Consider the following 18461-nt stretch of genomic DNA (forward strand, 5'->3'; position numbering starts at 1 on the left):
TAAAAGGCCTGAGCCAGCCCTGAGGGCCTATGGTTAAAGTTCAGTGCACTCCACTTTGGCAGCCTGGGTTCGGTTCCCAGGCGTGGAACCACAATACTCATCTGTCAGTAGCCGTGCTGTGGCAGCGGCTCACATAGAAGAACCAGAAGGACTTACAACTAGAAGATACAGCTACGTACTGGGGCTTTGGGGAGCAAAACAAAAAACAAAACCCAAAAAAACAAAAGGCCTTGCCCCCCCGCTTCCCCCCAATTTCTGCCCCAGACCATCATCTTCCTGTCAGTGGCCTGGACCCTGTCCCCAGAACCAGACACAGGCCACACAGATCAGCAGCACAAGTCCCTTTTTTTATTAACCATCCTCCCCAGTCTGAATGTGCACAAATAGAAAAGAAACAGTAAAATGCCCTGGCAGGGAGGGGGCTCCTGAGGTTAGGCCAAGAGGCCGGATTCCAGCTTTTTCCCGACTGGTCTAGTTCTGTGCAGTGACTCTCCCTACATCCCCCCACCCCGGAAACCCAGCATCAGGAGGCTGTGCAGCCCTGCTGACCGCTGTTCTCCGACCCTCGGCAGGCGTGGGCGCTGGCAGGGTCTGGTGCTGTGCAGCAGCCTGAGAGAAAACAGCAGAGTGGGTCTGGCCCTGGGGGCCGAGACGGGACGTGAGGAAAGGCAGGTTGCCCATTCTGGGGACTGAGCAGAGGCCTCTCCAGCCTCCAGCCAGCCTCTGCTTCTTACATCCGACTGCCCTGAGTTGGGGTCTGCTGGGCTGGGGTCCCTTGCATCCCTGGTACAGAGGTTTGGGCAGGAGGGGCCAGGGAAATACTGGTGCTCCAGGCGGACGAAGCCTGATTTGGTACCTGGGGTTGACCGAAGTGAGCGGCCAAGGTATTGAAAATGGGAACAAGAACGGGGAGAACAGTGTCCCTCCTCATCCTGCTTGGGGCACAATCTGGGTGTGACCTCAGTGTGACCGACAGGCCACTGAAGGAAGGCCTGGTGGATGTGTGGAGCTGAGGAAGCTGACACGATGGGGTTTGGCAATCCCCCACCTGCATACTTATGTGCACAGGAGAGATTGAGCAACATAGAGAAATGGGGGAGGGGGTGAAGAAGTGATGGAGTCGGGAAGGAGCAGACAAGATCTACAGTGGAAGGGAAACTTCCAGGCTGGCGTGGCTACACTCAGACGTCACCCAGTTAATGACAACTCGGCTGCCTTTTTTCTCTCTGGGCTACCATGCTGCTAGGGCTGGCAGGGCAGGAGAAGAGAAGCAGTGGGTGAAAGTGCAGATGTCAGACAGGTTCACCTTGATCCTGACCAGCCCAGCCTGCACGGGTCTGAAAGGTTCCCAGCCTTTTCCATTACCCACCCTCATGCCTCGGAAGAGAGGGGCACGTCTGGAATCTGAAGAGAAAAGCAGACTCCCCGCATGGGGAAAGCTCACGGAGGTGTGCTCACAGCACCGTGGTGGCACAGGACGGCCCCTGGGCCCTGGCTCAAGGCTGGGCCGGCACCGTTTGTAAACATTAGACTTGGTGATGTTGGGACGGAGGAGGGGGACGCCTGGACCCTCAGGTCAGGGGAACGAGACAGCGTGAGGCCCCAAAGCCTTGGAAATGCCCCTTAGCCATGGGAGAGAGGGCTGTCAGGCTCACTGGGGGCCAGGAGGGAGTGGACAAGGCATGGATCTCTTTGCCTCTGCGCATTTGTACGACTTCGGTGCTCCCTTTGGAACTTGCCAGATCCCAGAGGAAGCCACCGCTGGCTGGGCTGCCAACAGACTGGAGCAGGCAGTGTGTCCGGGGGTAACGAGCACAGCCCTACTCAGGACAGGCTGCTCTCGGGGGGACGACCCTTTGCCCACCCTTTCTCCAGAGGGAGGTCGGGCTGGGTTCTTTCTGCTGAGACCTCCTGGCCCTCTTCACCCACGGGTTCCAGGCATGGAGAAGTCGAGAGTTGGAGGAAGGGGGAAGGTTCCTCTGTGACATGAGACCTCCTCCCACCACCTATGGCACTGCCAGGATGGGGGAGACAGGAAGGGAGCTGGGTTTGAGTTGTCCACAGGTTGGGGCCTGATTTAACCCCAGAACTGTCCCTGGAAAAGGATGTCCAGATGTCACTCCACCAGTAGGGAGGAAGGATGCCGGACTCAGGGTGGCCCCGCAGCTCTAAGAGATGGGATGCTGGGTCCAACAGCAAAGGCCACGTGTTCCTTGGGAGGCAGTGGTTATGCCAAGAGATCCACAAAGATGGCATTGGCTGTGGTCTGGCCGAAGATGAAGGCTCCCAGGGTGACCAAGAGGACTCCGTAACTGACCAGCGCCCACCAGCTATAGGGCAGAAGGTGAGAGAGGCCTGGTCAGTCAACCCCTCCATGACTCTGCAGACGTCAATACTTGTATCAATTAATCACCGTAAATTACTTACACCACTTCTGTGGGTGGAGCATTTCCTATTTCTAAAGGACTTTTCAGATAAAGGTATTTGGGGCCAGGTGTCTGATCTCTAGTCCACAGGTAAGGAGACCAAGACCCAATGGAATTAACTGTCTGGTCACAACACACCAAGGGCAACACCAGGATTAGAACGCATGTCTCCTGATGGAAAGATGTTCAGGAAAAAGCAGGTCACATGCAGTGTGATTCATTTCATTTAAAAAAAGCAGACATCTGCATATATACGTATCAAAAATAGCAAGAGCGTTATAACTGGGTATTGAGATTGAGTGATTTTTATTTTCTTCCTTAGGCTTGTTGTATTTTTTAAGTTTTCCATAATGAATGAGTATTATTTGCACGATAATTTTTTTGAAAAGCATGCAACCTGTTCTCAATCTCTTTACTATTCAAGGACATGTACATATTAGAACAATGTAGTGGGGGCCAGCCCCGTGGCTGAGTGGTTAAGTTCATGCACTCTGCTTCAGTGGCCCAGGGTTTTGCTGGTTCGGATCCTGGGCATGGACATGGCACTGCTCGTCAGGCCATGCTGGGGCAGTGTCCCACATGCCACAACTGGAAGGACCCACAACTAAAATATACAACTCTGTATTGGGGGGATTTGGGGAGAAAAAGCAGAAAAAAAAAAAAGACTGGGAACAGTGGTTAGCTCAGGTGCCAATCTTTAAAAGACAGAAAAACCCAATGTAGTGTTTTGCATGCATCAGACTAACAAAATTTTAAAAGGCTGTTACAGACAGTGCTGGCAGGGGTATGAGGAACAGGGCACGCTCACTCACTGCTGCTAGGACTCTGGTACTTTTCGGAGGGTAATTTGAACCCCCGTGCCAAAGTAAAAATGGGCATGCCCTTGGACCTAGCAATTTGCCTCTAAGAATCTCCTATCAAGATCCTCGAACAGGTGTGCCACGCTGTGTATGTATAAGAGTGTTCACATTCAGCACACATTCATACAACAGAAAATTCTGCGGCCATTCAAAAAGGAAGAAGTGGCCTTCTTATGCTGACATAGAGTGATCCCCAGTGGAAAAAAGCAAGGGAAAAAAAGGAAGTGAAAAAAAGCAAGTGGCAGAAAAGTGTGTCTGGCATAGAACCATTTTTGATAAAACCAAACTGGGCACAAGACCCCGTGTGTTTGTGCGTACACATGCATAGCTATGTGTACACAGACGTGTGCACGCACAGAAACAGTCTAGAAGGGCACGGACAGCGCTGAGGACCTGGAGCTCTCTCAGGAGAAGGGATGTGGTGGGGGCGGGCTGTGGCGGAAGAGGGTCTCCCACTCTTTAAAGTCCTTCCGTAGTATATAAACTGTTACAACTAGCGCGTGTTACCCATTTGAAAAAAGAATTTTGAAACGCATGTTTTTCAAAGTACACAGTCTCCTGGAAGCTGTGTAATCTAGCAACACTCAAGCCGAGAGGCAGGCAGAGCTGGTCACTCCCGGAGCAAGGCCAGTACTGGGCGTGGGGCCTCCCTTGCTGCGCCCAGAGGGTGATTAATTAACCCATAGCCTCACCTGCGGCTGAGGGTAGCTCCCGGCCCCTGTGCATTTTAATCTTCCTGCCCCCAGCATCTCCCCAAGACCAGGGACTGAGCCCTGCTTTACCTGGCTGGCTTGACTTCCTCCATCTCAGAGAGTTTGGCTTGAATGAGGCACAGCCCTGGAAGAGAAGGGGTGGCCCTGAGACCTCGGGTGGGCTCCCTCCCTCAGCCCAGCCTCCCCTCTCACCAAGAGGCAGTGGTGGCAGATGGAGAAAGGCCTTTGTTTACTCTTCAGATATTCCATCTCTGACCCCCCCTTCCCCCCCAGCTGGAGGCCTGGCCTCTGCTCTCCCAGGAGAGGCCAGCATCTGACAGGCACCCCGGGGCTGCATGCAAGACTCAGAGCTAAAGGGGCAGCACTGGCAGCAAGACCCTGCCCAGGCCCTTCTGAGTAGATGTGGCCCCCTTGCTCCAGTGGCCAGGGCTTGCAAGGTTGTCTCCTGGATAGAAATGAGCTGGGGGTAGGTGGAACTCATGGCTGGCAGACGGGATGATTTCCCAGGCACCTGGTGGCAAACCGTGTCTGAAACTAAGGTCTCCCGGTTTTTGCATCAGGGTGCTGCCACCAGGCCCCACTGCCCTCTGGGGACTGAACCAGCTGGATTCCTGATAGTCAGGGAGCAACAGACACTTGAGTGAAGGGTTAAGAGAACAGGCTGCGGACCTGGACTGACTCGGGTTTGAAAAGGTTCTGTTACTCATGAGCTGAGTTTGTTCACCTCCAGGAAAGTCTGTTACCCTCTCTGAACCCCACATCTTCTCCTCCGTAAAACGAAGATCATAGCTACACCTTTTCAGGAGGTGATGCATGCACAGGGGTTGGCACAGAACCTGAGGTGGGTGAACACCAAATCTGGGTGGTTACACTCCCTGGCAGGTGAGCAAGTGAGGAGCTCAGGCTGGGATGCCCTGGGAGTCAGGGCTGCAGGGCACCAGGGGGCCGCACCTGGGAAGACGAAGATGAAGCAGGCGGCCAGGCCTCCGATGACTGAGATGACCTTGCCGATGTCAGGGATGAAGAGTGCCAGCAGCAGCGTGAGCAGGAACCAGACCAGCGTCTGCAGCACCCGCCGCCGCCGCTCACGCCCCACGTCCTCTTCCACCGGCATCCCCTGGTAGCGCAGCCACAGGCCTTCGACCACCGCCCTGCCCATGGGGAGAGGTGTCAGAGGCACCCCTGCTCACGGCCCCCACCTCCAGCTTGCGGAGCCAGGCCCCCGACCAGGTAGATTGTGGGTAAGGCCCTGGTCCCTGAGCCTGTTTCCTTTTCTACAAAATGGGCCTAGCCACACTCTTCCAGGGTCCCCATGGGGACTGCAGGACACGGTGAATGTGAAGGGTTTAGCTCCTTGCCTGGCCCGGGAGGGCTCACCCAGGGCAACTGGTACTATCATTCTCCTGAAAAGGAAGGGCCTGGGGTACCCAGAAGGCTGGGTGTTCAGGAAAGGATCTGGGCTAGAGGTTCTTAGAGGACTCACAGAATGTTCTGGGGACCCTGGGACAAGGGGGGCCCCTAAGACCCAGCTGGGGGTACTTGCAGAGCCATTCTAGGCACTGACTCTTTCCTACGGGCTTCAGTCTTCCCTTCTACAAAATGAGTTCCACACAAGGCCAAAGGACCATGTTCAAAGGGCTTTTAGGGGCTCTGAGGGGCCCTGGGGAGAGGGAGCACCCCAGCCAGGTGGGGCGGGCTCTCACCGCCCACAGAAGTGCAGGATGGGGTAGGAGGTGAGCACGCTCAGGATGATGAAGGCGCGGGCAACGGCCACAGCCATGTCCTCCGAGGGGTAGGAGAGGAGCACGTCGGGGTCCACAGCAACTCCAAAGGTCAGGAAGCCACAGATGCCTGAGGGCATGGACAGGAGGGCTGGGTCAGGGCAAGCCTGGGAGGGTAAGGGGATGGACCGTCCACTCCTAGGTGCAGCATCAGAGGGGCAGGGCGCTGGAGGCTCATACTGAGGCTTAGAGTGTCGGGGGGCTGGGATCAGAAGCCTCCATCCCTGAGTCCTCACATGCCCCGCCCCAACACCGCCACCCTTTCTGATCTTGAACTCGCGCCGCACATTCCTGTCTCACAGCTTCTGCATGAACATTCTGTCCACCCAGCTCTTCACACCGCCATCTTCTCATCATCCAGGTCTCAGCCCAGATGTCCTCTCCTCAGAGAACCCCTCCCCGCCCAGCCCCCCACAACAACCCCACCCCAGGCACTCTCTCACATCGCTTTGTCAGTTCCTTCACAGCGCTCCTCTCTCTCTGATTTTTTTTTAAATTTGTTTATTATCTGTCTCCCTAACCAGAACACAAACCCCAGGGGAAGAGGGATTCTGCCTATTTGCCTCTCCTGTTCCTGGCTGTGTCTTCAGAGGTGGAACAGTGTGGGCCCCGAGAACCATCTGTGGAAGGAGTCACAGGGCCATTCTTCCTGGTCTCCCAGGCCGGCTCCCTCACCCAAACCGTCCTCCACCCAGCACCCACAGCCACCTTCCGCTGAGCCTGCCCCTGCGTGAAACGCTGCCTCTGGCTCCCAGCAGTCCTCAAGGCCAACAGGATCTGGCCCTGTTCCCTGTAGGGCCTCACTGCTGTCATCTGCCCTGACTCACTCCACTCCAGCTACACAGATCATTCTGTCCCTGTCTGGCATTTTCTGCTTCCTCCGTCTGGAACGCTGTTGCCCCAGTGATTGAGATTCTAGCTCCTTCCCAAATGCCAACTCCTCAGAGGGGAGCCTTCTGTGAACCACTTCCCAAAGCCACGCCCTCCCATATCCCCTCACAGCTCCTCTGTTTCACTGTCACCATGGCACTCACCAGTGTGTCGGAATCCCTTACGGACCCCTGGTTTACTCTTGTAGGACTGTCTCTCTAGACCGTTGATTCTGTGAGGGCGGGACCAGGTCCGTCCATCTCCACGGCACCCCCCATGCTGAGAACAGTTCCTGGCACTCTCTAGGCACCAGTTGAGAGCAGCTGAATGAATGGACGGACACAGCTCTCTCGTTTGGGCAGGAGGAGGCGCACGGCAGCCCAAAGTGAAGCCAATGCCCACAGAATGTTTGAGGTGCTGGGAGTGCAGCGCTGTCCCCAGGAAAGCTGGGCCAGAGGACTTGGGGACGATGAGGAAAAGTGGGAGCACTCCAACCCCAGCCCTTGGGGGGGAGCACCCACCTGTGCCCATGTAGACAGCGAGGGCGATGACCATGGCAGCCGTCACCACACCGCCCCAGGTCTTCACCTCAGGCTGCCGCATGCTGTTGAAGACGGGCACACTGCTCACGTGGCACTGTCAGGGTGGAGGGTAGGGTCATGGCGGGGAGGTGACCTCACCCCAGTTTCCAGGAATAAGGAGCAAGTCCCGGGGCCCCCACTCCACCCTTCCTTCCAGGATCCCCCCCATCCTGCCTGTAACGTGGGTTCCCAGGGAGGGGAGGGAGCTAAGGGGACCGCAACTGGCACCTGAAATCCGAAGCAGATGGTGGGCATGGCGTTGAACACAGCTATCCAGGAAGCTGGCCTGTGGACAGACACATAGGAATCTGTCACCTGTGAGCCCCCCAGAGCCACCCACCACCCCCGTGCTCCTCCTATTCACTCAGCCCACCACGGCCTCCACCAACCAGCATTCTACACTCAACCCACACAAGTCTGGGAACCGGGCGAGGACCTATCTCCATTTCACAGGTCAGTAAACGGAGGCTCTGGAAGGCCCTCCTGGGACCGAAAATCCAGAATTCCTGGCTCCTGCACTGGGGCTTTTGCTTTTCTGGTTTCTTCCTTTCAAAAAAAGGAAACTTTAAAAAAAAAATAAAAAAACCAATTCATCCTCATGCAGAAGATACAGAAATTACAGGTAAGTACAAGTTGGAGAAATGTGCAATTCCACCCGGCAGTCTCCACGACCTGAAGCCTGGTCCCACGTTAGCCCATCTGCTGGAGTTAGTGGTAAAGTCTCGGCATCTCTGCCTCTCACTCTTCCCTCCAGTAAGAAGAGATGAGGATCTCTCACCTCCTTCCTACAGTGACCAATGACTCAAGCGCTGATGAGCTAATGAGGCTTGCCAAGAGCACCTGTGTGGCCTTTTGATGCCCGACCCAGCACCTCCTGGGCCCAGGTGGCGGCTTCTATCCCTTGTGTCTCCTGGGGGCCCTCACCCACCTGGTCAGGATGTCCCCCGGGGTCATCTCTTTATCTGGCCAGATGTATTTGATGATAATGATGGCAGTGACGTACCAGGTGCCCACGACACTCAGGAAGCTGTGGGGAGAGAGGGACGGACTTCCTTTTCCCCAGCCCCAGCTGCCTTTTCTCTGACTCCATCCCCAGGGGCATCCATCCTCAGCTCCAGGGACACCACAAGTGTCTACTGAACGAATTGGGAGACTATTCTAGACAAACACTCAAGAAAAGCATGAGAAATAAGTTTTGGAGAAACCAGCCACAGCTAGGAGGGAGCTGGACGCCAACAGGGAACGACAGTGACATTCGTGGCCATCAGGAAATGCGCTGGTTCAGCTCCATGGCTCAGAGGCCACGGTGGGGGGCTGGGCTTCAAAGCACATGTGTTACTTCAATAAGAGCAGCCCAGACTGGGCGAGGGCTGCAGACAGAGCCTTTGAGAACTAGGAGATGCTGGAGGTAAGAGGGTACAAATACTGGAATGTCAACATCAAAGGGAACCGTGGAGAAAGCTGAGCAGGACCCTTCAATTACAGATCACAGGAAACAGCCTAGAATCCCACAGCTGTTCCGACCCTGAGCCGAGAAGCCAGTCCTTTCCCTTCATCCCAAGCTGCATGGAAGATGCTGCCTGGCTAACAATCCCAAATGATCAAAACTCCCATTCTCCCAGGGAAAGCCAAAGCCCAGGTCAGGTGGCTGCCTCCACACTGATTGTCGCCCATCCCATCTTTGACAAGGGCATTTAGAACTGAATCTCTCACTGATGCAAAGGGCCGCTGACCCCCTTGTTGCTCACACCAAAGGAAGTCTTATGCCAGAAACCCTGCAAGCCATGGTCCGCCCTGCCTTGCCCACTCTTGCCGCCCCAGATTTGGGGTGTCAAGAAGGGGAGGGGTTCCCCAGCAGCCCTCGGGTCTCTTGCTGCCTGTGACTAGAGCTTCTGTCCGGTTCAGGCTGGGGTGGGGCCTCCGAACCTGGCATACTTCTGGAAGCCGATCTCCCTGGGGATGGAAAGGGGCAGGATGAAGAGGAAGGCAGTGAGGCTGATGGTGAACTTGCGGTCTGCGTACCAGGGGCTGCCGTGGGCCCCCTCAGGCTCCTTTGCCATCACAGCTATAACTGCACAGGGAGGAAGGAGGGAATGTCATGCCAGGCTCCTGCAGGGTGTGGCCGTCCTATTTTTTGGGTCTCAGGACCTCCATCTGTCTAATGGGCCCAGCGGCCTGGAGGGAGGATTCCCAGGTGGATGCCGGGCCCAAGCCAGGCCGTGGGCAGGTGTTCCATGCCCCTTCCCTCCCCCCAGGACCCCCAGGGCTGCAGGGGAGGGACGAGGCAGGTGCTGAGGGGGAACCTCACTCTTGTCCTGTTGGTCCCCGATGATGATGAGGAAGGCGATGCAGGTGCCAAAGGTGTAGGTGGCAATGGCCCCCTCGCACAGCACGCCCGTCAGCTTGCCACACACAGCCCACACCACCTCCTGGTAGGTCCTCTCGTTGCTCGCCTGGGAGCAGTAGGCCAGGATGACGAGGCCGCTGATGATGAAAACCAGCATGCCCTGCAGGCAGGGGCAGAGCAAGAATGTGGGAAAGGCTTGGCAGCGAATCGCAGCCTGGCTCGCTCCGTGCTTCCTGGGCCAGTGCCCAAAGCCGGCTGGCAAATCAGTCTCATCTTGCAGGGCAATTTTAACAGATTACTGGAGGCTGTGGAGGGGAGACTTTGTTTAAAAACAAAAGAAGTTTTGTGGAAAATTTCAAATTTAGTAGAGAGATGAGGACAAAAGTAGACAGAACAATGTAACAGAGCCCCATGTACCGAACACTCAGCTTCAAGAAGGATCAATTCATGGCCAATCTTGTTTCATCTATTCCTTCTCCCACTCTGGATTATTTTAAGAAAATATACGCTATCATATATTCCATCCTTATATATTTTGGCAGGCAGTTCTAAAAGATAAGGGCCCACTTTTTAAAGATTTTTATCTTTTCCTTTTTCTCCCCAAAGCCTCCCAGTACATAGTTGCATATTTTAGTTGTGGGTCCTTCTAGTTGTGGCATATGGGACGCTGCCTCAGTGTGGCCTGATGAGCGGTGCCATGTCCGCGCCCAGGATCCAAACCGGCAAAACCCTGGGCCGCCGAAGCAGAGTGCGTGAACTTAAACACTCGGCCACGGGGCTGGCCCCAAGGGTCCACTTTTTTTTTTTTTTTTTGATTAAGATTAGCCCTGAGCTAACTGCTGCCAATCCTCCTCTTTTTTTTGCTGAGGAAGACTGGCCCTGAGCTCACATCCGTGCCCATCTTCCTCTACTTTATATGTGGGACGCGTGCCACAGCATGGCTTGTCAAGCGGTGCCATGTCCACACCTGGGATCCGAACTGGTGAACCCCAGGCCTCTGAAGCGGAACGTGCGCACTTAACCGCTGGGCCACCCGGCCAGCCCCAGGCCCACTTTTTAAACATAACCACAAGATTATTAAATATCTAGTTGATGTCCAAACTTCCCTGATTGTTGGGAAGGCTTTGGAAGCCTCCTCTGGGCTCAGAGGAAAGAATGCTGGAATAGACTGCTAGTGTCTGCCATGTGTGAGGGAGGGGAGAGTGGTAGCATTCCTATTGACCATCCCTGATCCACAGCCTCCCTTTCAAGGCAAAACCGCAGACCCACCACTTGCACAGCATCCTGCCCTCCCAGCCAGCACACTCACCATCTGTAGCGTGACGCCGGCTGCCACGCCCCCGGCAGTACTGAAGGCGGCTGGGAAGTTCAGCAGCCCTGCACCCAGGCAGGCATTGACGACGATGAAGACGGCCCCAAGCGTGGAAGTGGTGCCTCTGCCCAGATCCCCAGAAGAGGCCTCCTGCTCACTCTTGGGGGCTGTGTCCACACAGGGACTCTGCAGCAGGCGGGCCCGCTCCCCGGCGTCCGTGCTCAAACTCCATTCGCCATGGTCAGCGTTGATGCTGACCTGAGCCATGGCCCTGGGAGCCCTCTTCTGGCAGGGTCTGCGGGTTCTGCCTCACCACCACATCACTGGGGCGGCTGAGGGGACACCTGCAGCTGGAGGGCAGCACCAGCCTGTTGAAGGCTGTTATCCTGGGAGGCCTGTGTGCTCTGGCTCTTCTCAACCTAGACAGGAAAGGCAGGCACCACTGTGATCCTGAGGTGGGCACAGAAAGGTGGGCACAGAAGGTGAAACAACTTTCCCAAGATCACACGGCTGGGATTCAAACGCAGGTGTGCCTCTGTGCCGACACTGCGTTGGGCGCCATAGTGTGGGGTGGCAGAGACAGACATATTTCAGATGCAAATCCTGTTGGCTTCAGGCTTACAGACCTGTATGGTCAATAAGATATAAACATAAAAGAGAGGGGAACTAACATGTCAGCACTAGAGAGAGGACATGCATCGGGCAGGAATGTCAGGGATGTATCTTATCTCATTTAGTCCTTGTGACAGCTTCATGGTCATAAGGTTCAGAGAGATCAAATCACTACCCGGTGTCACATTATTAGAAAGTGGCAGAGCAGGATTTGGATCCAGATCTGTCTGGCTTCCCAGACCACAGGGTCCCAAGAACAGCCCTCATCCAGAAACTCACTCAGGGTTTCCATGGATTACAGCCCAGCATACTTGCCTCTGGCCAAGAGTCTAAATTCCGCATAGCTTTCAAAGCCCTTCGAAATTCTCACTCTTCTCCAGCATGACAACCCCCTCCCCACATGCTTGTTATGCTTGCGTCCTCAGGAGAGCAGCTATCAGTCCTGTTCTTGGAATGCTCCCAGCCCCTCTGCCAGCCTCCCTTTCAGGTCCCACTTCTTCCCCTTTCCTTGGATGCTCACTGAGATCTTCTGGAGCCACCCTGGGGCCCAGCATGGCCAGCACTGGTCTCCTAGGCTAGACTGCAAGGCTCTGAGGCCACACGTGTGGTGTTTATTGTTACCATTAACTGCCATTGCTGCAGCTATGGAATGCTTTATCTAAAATACTCAATGTAGCCCTAAAAGGTGGGCATGATATCACCCCTTTATGAAGGAAGGAAATGAATCCCAGGGGATTAGGCGCTCTACCCCTGGTCGTACAGCGGTCAGCGGTGCAGCTGGGACTCTACTCAGGCCTGTCCGACCCTCCAGCATCCATCTGTTTGTATTTGCCCCACTCCCAAGATGAGACCTTGGGCAGGGCTGAACTCAGATAACAAGCTTGTCACCTGGTCGATTCTCTTCCCTCTCTGGGGAAACACAGGTGAGTTACAGCTTCTTCTTCGGCTCTCTTCTTTGGTCCTCTTCCCAGAACCCTGAGATGCTCTGAGGAGCTCAGCCCCGAAAAATGGCCTTCAGTGTTCTCAGGTTCAGTTCACAGCCTGAGACCCTCAAGAGAAAGGGCAGCCTTCCAGAGTCAAGTTCACCCTCAGATCGGGAGCAGCCCTGAGCAGGGAGTGGCCGTGACCTGGGGCTCTGATTAGACTCTGAAGTCAGAAGGCTGACTCCTCCACTTCCTAGCTATGTGACCTTGGTCAAGTCACTTCACCTCTCTAAGACTTTACATCATAAGTTACTATGAAGAGTGTGTTCATATTAGTAAGGCTTTAGCACTCAATAATGGTCATTGCTACCGTTAATGTTTGCAAACGCCCTTTCCCATGCTGCTATCCACTATGCCTAAGAATCCTCATCCCTAAGCAAGCAGAGAGGAGAATAGTGATCAAAACCAGGGCCTGGTGCGATTGGCCAGGTGCAAAGGCACTGGGGTAGCTAATGGAAGAGCAACATGAAAGCCAGATTGAAAGACCAGGGGCTGAGGGGGCCGTGAGGAGCCAGGCTCTGCCTTCCCCAGAGGCTGCTGATGGCTAGTCACGACCCAAGTGGGTGCAATCTTCCACAGCTTCCTTTCCCAGAGTCTCCTCCTTCCTAAGTCCTGAGCTCAGGGTGTTCATACAAAACTCTGCATTTGACTCTTTACTCATCCCTCCCTGGGTTATTCTCTAGCTCAGGGGAAGCAAAGGGGACTGACCGGATTCAGCCAAAAGCACTGACCTAACCAGAGCCCACCACAGAGGCATCCTCTGGGGGGTGCAGAACGGCTCATGGAGCTTCCTGGGTAGTCAGATGCTTCCCATTGCTCCTCCCGGTGATCGTCGAACCAAGCTGGGAACCGTACACTCGTGTGAGGGAAAAGGGAGAGGCCAGAGGATCTCAAACATCTGTCACCAGGCATGCAACCAGGAGACACAGCTCCAGAGGGAATACCTCTCTGCTGGCTCTAAGTCCAGAAAGATCAGTCACAGCCCTGCTTCTTACGCAACCTGCCACCCAGCTGACAGCTCAGCACAAAACCCAAAGCAGTGGGTGGTGGAGGCCGAGTCTCGGGCTCGCAGGCTTCCAGCGCAGCTCCAGAGAGCCCTGCAAAGTTAGCGCTGCCGGAGCTGTGAGGCCTCCCCCTCCACCCTGCTCACAGCTCGGATGCAGAGAGCTCTGCGCGGTCCGGGATCTCTCAGCCTCCCCTTCGCGCCCCTTCCTCAGCTCCATCGCCCCAGCTTACCTGCTCTTTCCACCTGTCTGTTATGGTGGAGGTGGGGCTGCTCCTCACAGCTCCTTCTCTCCAGAGATCTGAGATCTGATTCTTCCCGCTTTCCTCTCCAGCCCCGATTTCTTCTTTCTCAAGACTTTACCTAAAATCTGCTGTCAGCAGAGAGAAGAGTTTGGGCTGTTTCTGTGCTGGTCAGCAGAGTGAAGGGAACTGAGCAGCTCTGACTCAACTCCTAGAACAGAGCAACAGATCAGATAGGGAACAGGCTGAGGCAGAGAGAGGTTAGACTAATGTCACAGTGGCTAGGGGGCAGAGCCAGAACCAGAAGCCTGACATCCATATGCTCAGGCCAGAGCTGAAGCCATTACGGCAGGCCCCTCAGATGGGAGTGGGTTCCCAGTCCAGCCTGGGGCTGGATCTCAGAAATACGAGGGGTGGGCTGCCTCGGGAGCTGGACCAGGGCACATCCGGGGCGGGGGTGACGATCCCCAGGCCTTCAGCGAGGGAGTGAGCTGCTGTGGGGTGAGCTGGGGAGGGGCTCTGGGATTCGATCCCGGCCTAGGACTAGGCGAAGACAGTCCGGACTAAGGCGCGGCGGAGCCGGCTCAGCAGAGCCGAGCGTGAAGCCGGGGACGCGGGGCTCCGGAGCCCCGTAGGGAGTGGGCAGGCTTCGCCGCGGTGGGGGCTCTGGGGACCCGGGGACCTAACGCTTCCACCCTCCACCGCCTCTAGCTCCTGCCACCCACCTACGGTGCTTCATTCCCGAGCCGGCTGCGGGGACACGTGAACAGCGATCACATGACCGCCAGGACTTGGGCGTGACGCGGCACAAGCTGGGAGTTGTAGTTTTCCGAGGGCGTCAATCTTGGACGACTCTAGCTTCCTAAATCCTCAGCGCGACAGCAATGCCCTGAGCCAGCCTGGCGCCCAGCCCGCCCGTGTTTGGCCTCTCAGCCAAGCCAAACACTCCTCCTTCCTCCGAGGAGGAATATTAGGAGATTTGGCATCTTTGCCAGTCCTGCTGGAAGGGGCCAAAAAAAAAGCTATTGGGCCTCATTATCCTACCCCCTCTCCCTGTTTGCCTTGACGCCCACAGGCCCACTGCCAGTGACACTGGAGTTTCTTTTACTGAGGACCATCAGGGACCCTTCCTACCTCTCTGAGCTGTGGTCTTTCCCACAAGAGAGAAGAATGGTCTTACTGTTCATGGCTATAACCCCAGGGCCTAGACTCTAGAACAGATTCTGGGGCATTGCAGTCACTCATATACATATTTGTTGAAGGAAAGAATGGGTGTCCAGAGCGCTGGCTTCTGTTCCTGGCTGAGTGCCATTTGCAAGTTGTCACAGAATCTTCGCCATTCCAACGTCCTCATCTGTGTTATGAAAATATACCTCTCCACACATCACAGATCCTCACTGATGAAGAAACAAAGGGGATGCCACAGAAACCCATCATTTTTTTTTTAACTGAAATTTTTATTGAGATCTCTGAAGGTTCACATGCAGTTACAAGAAATAACATGAAGAGATCCTGTGTACTATTTACCCTCAATGGAGACATTTTGCAAAACTGTGGTACAAGACACGGCCCGCTGATCTTACTCAATTTCCTCAGTTACACTTGTAGTCATTTTTTGGTGTGTATTTAGTTCTATACGATTTAATCACATGTATAGGGTTTATACATCCACACCATAGACAGATACTGAACATTTCCATCACAAGGATCCGTCCCGATGCCCTGCTACGATCACACTCACCTCCCTCCAGCAAGGCCTCCCTGCTATAACCCCTGGCAACTGCTAATCTGTTCTTCATTTCTAAAAGGTGGTCATTTCAAAACTGTTATATGTTGGGGCCAGCCTGGTGGTGTAGTAGTTAAGATTGCATGCTCTGCTTCAGCGGCCTGGGGTTCGCGGGTTTGGATCCCAGGTTCGGACCTACATGCTGCTCATCAAGCCATGCTATGGCGGCATCCCACATACAAAAACTAGAGGAAGACAGGACAGAGGTCAGGTCAGGGTCAGTCTTCTTCATCAAGAAAGGAAAAAAAAAGGAAAAAGCTATATAACAGAATCATAGTCTCTAACTTTTAGAACCGGTGTTTTTTACTCAACATGATCCGCCAGAGACACATCCAGGTTGTTGTTTCTATCAACATGTATACGTTTTATTACTGAATAGAATTCCATGGCATATATGTACCACAGTTTGTGTAACTAGTCACTCGTTGAAGGACATCTGAACTGTTTGCAGGTTTTTTTTTTTTAAAGATTTTATTTTTTTTTCCTTTTTCTCCCCAAAGCCCCCCGGTACATAGTTGTATATTCTTCGTTGTGGGTCCTTCTAGTTGTGGCATGTGGGACACTGCCTCAACATGGCCTGATAAGTGATGCCATGTCTGCGCCCAGGATCCAAACTGGTGAAACCTTGGGCTGTCAAAGCAGGGTGTGCGAACTTAACCACTCGGCCTCGGGGCGGCCCCCTGCACCATTTTACATTCCTGCTAATAGTGTGTGAGCGTTCCAATTTCTCCACATCCCTGATGACCCTTGTTATCATCTGCCTTTTTGATTATAGCCTGCCTAGTGGGTGAGAAGTGATTCTCATTGTGGTTTTGCATTTCCCTGATGACTAATGATGTTAACATCTTTTCACGTGCTTATTGGCCAATAGTATGTCTTCTATGGAGAAATGTCTATTCAGGTACTTTTTCCAGTTATTAATTGGGTTGTCTTTTTATTATTGGCTTGTAAGTGTTCTTTATATATTCTGGATACAAATCCCTTATCAGATATGTGATTCACAACATTCTCAGTACTTTTATAAGATTACCATTTTAAAAAAGAAAGAGTTGGTCTTTCAGTTATTAGATATAAATAAACCAATATTTTCTATGAAAAAAAAGGAGAAAGGTTTAAAGCACAGTTCTCAAGCTGGTTGAGGGAGCTGGCCTGTGGCTGTTTAGATGGAAGCCCGAGGCACTTCTGTCCGACAGTCTCCAGTGGTTGGTTCATGCTAGCTGTATCTGAAACACCTAGTTTTCTTTTTCTTATTTTAAACAATAGATTCCCAAGCCTTGAGTCGGAATGCCCAGAGGTAAGGCCAGAGAACCAATATTTTAAATAAATAATCCAGATTTGGGAAGTATTTTACCTTAAATTACAATGAAACAAGGGCATGACTTTTCCTTCTGAGCAGGCAAACTTCCTCCTTCATCAGGTGGGAGAACGTTAACATCACAGACCCGGACTAGGAAACTATAAAAAGGTGGAAGGTAAAGACTGAACTGTGGAGAAAAACATCAGGTTCACACCCAACGGGGGTTTTTGGTGAGGAATGGGACTTTGGCGAGGGTGAGCTGGCAGCACATACGTTTAAAAATAACAAGGTCTGGGGCCAGCTTGGTGGTGCAGTGGTTAAGTTCACACGTTCCGCTTTGGTGGCCCAGGGTTTGCCAGTTCGGATCCTGGGTGCAGACATGGCACCGCTTGGCAAGCCATGCTGTGGTAGGCGTCCCACATATAAAGTAGAGGAAGATGGGCATGGATGTTAGCTCAGGGCCAGTCTTCCTCAGCAAAAAGAGGAGGATTAGCAGAAGAACTTTGCTCAGGGGGAATAATCTTCAAAAAAAAAAAAAAAAAAAATAACAAAGTCAGCAAGGTGGTCAAGTTCCTTTTCTGGTTGAGGTCTTGGCAGCCAACTTTCAACCATCCTGGCTCCAGACAAGGAGATCAGTTTCCCCTCACTCAGTCCCTTTATAGAGCAGCTGACTAATATGTTGTTTTCCCACTTAAGATACTTTTTCAAAGGTATCAGTGAACCAGTCCATTCACTTCTCCTTTCCCCACCTTGGTGTGACCATTAGCAACAGGAACACTGAAGAGCCCAGGGTTAGGAGCAAGCCCACTGTGCACCGGGTCCCTCGGGGAGTGAGAAGCAGGGGAAAAAACAAATTGAGGCTGCTCTCCCTCCCAAGTGCCAATGTGCCGTGGATGGGCTCTGGGCTGACTCCTGCTCCGCTGCCTGTCTGGCCAGTAGCTGTCCCATCTTGAATGGCTCCTAGCACTAAGCTGAAGGGGACAGAATAACTTTGGGTGGGACTGATGGCACGCAGGTACCATTGCTAGATGTCTGCTGACGGAGCACATGACTTCATGATAGAGGTTGCACATTGGCCATCTGTTTGCATCTTGCTTGCAAATCATTTAAAAAAAATCAAATTAGCTGCCAAATTTTAAGCATCAATAGACCTCCCATAAAAGTCAGGATTTCCATTTTATTTGAAAGATTTAAGTCCTGCAACCCTGGGCTGTCATTCTCACAGAGCCCGTAACTTCCCTACTTCTCATCACTGAGGAAGCTGGTCGGTCACCAGCGACCATCTTACAGCCAGTCTGCACCCCTCCTTTCACTTTACAGTCACTGTTTATTCAGATTGCCTACTAGGCTCCTGTAGACACCTTAAGTTGCCACCTCCCCTCCATCTCCTCATTCCTGCCCATATCCACCGGTCCTTTAAGGCACTCTACTTGTCCCCCAAGGTCCAAAAGATTATACTGACATTTCCAACATCTTTGGACTGCACAGGCCGAACAGCAAGACGAAGATGCGTCTTTAGTCTACATTTGGAGCAGCTAACATATCTACTGGCTTATGGTCAGCGGGACGTGACTCCAGACTTACGATATCTACACCCCCCACCCTTTCTTTCCGTTAAAGAAAAAAGATAACGTAGCAGACAGTGGTC

General features: G+C 53.4%; 1 protein-coding gene across 3 annotated transcripts; it reads right to left on the reverse strand.

The window, feature by feature from the left end:
- Positions 1 to 326: 326 nt before the first annotated feature.
- Positions 327 to 14487, reverse strand: SLC38A7 (solute carrier family 38 member 7). 3 transcript variants are annotated; one of them, XM_046683923.1, is made up of 12 exons: positions 14456 to 14487; positions 13722 to 13941; positions 10888 to 11309; positions 9540 to 9738; positions 9158 to 9302; positions 8160 to 8258; positions 7460 to 7517; positions 6815 to 7286; positions 5703 to 5850; positions 4951 to 5150; positions 4069 to 4123; positions 327 to 2330 (listed from the first exon to the last, which is right to left on the reverse strand). In XM_046683923.1, the coding sequence occupies exons 3-12, from the start codon at positions 11155 to 11157 to the stop codon at positions 2228 to 2230; spliced, it is 1749 nt and encodes a 582-aa protein (XP_046539879.1). In that variant the 5' UTR covers positions 11158 to 11309; positions 13722 to 13941; positions 14456 to 14487; the 3' UTR covers positions 327 to 2227. The 3 variants fall into 3 exon arrangements, with proteins under 3 accessions (XP_046539879.1, XP_046539880.1, XP_046539878.1); XM_046683924.1 differs by lacking the exon at positions 14456 to 14487 and having other exon boundaries at positions 7172 to 7286; positions 13722 to 14429; XM_046683922.1 differs by lacking the exon at positions 14456 to 14487 and having other exon boundaries at positions 13722 to 14429.
- Between the last annotated feature and the right edge of the window lie 3974 nt (positions 14488 to 18461).

This window comes from Equus quagga, chromosome 13 (assembly GCF_021613505.1).
Source record: "Equus quagga isolate Etosha38 chromosome 13, UCLA_HA_Equagga_1.0, whole genome shotgun sequence".
NCBI classification, from domain to species: Eukaryota; Metazoa; Chordata; class Mammalia; order Perissodactyla; family Equidae; genus Equus; species Equus quagga.

Excerpts from the sequence above, each read along its gene's own strand:
- SLC38A7 (XM_046683923.1), bottom strand. The coding sequence starts at position 11,157 with ATGGCTCAGGTCAGCATCAACGCTGACCATGGCGAATGGAGTTTGAGC. Across the intron at positions 9,739-10,887 it reads CCGGCGTCACGCTACAGATG|GGCATGCTGGTTTTCATCAT; the intron begins GTGAGTGTGCTG and ends CCCTGCCTGCAG. Across the intron at positions 4,124-4,950 it reads CTTCATCTTCGTCTTCCCAG|GGCTGTGCCTCATTCAAGCC; the intron begins GTGCGGCCCCCT and ends CTTCTCTTCCAG.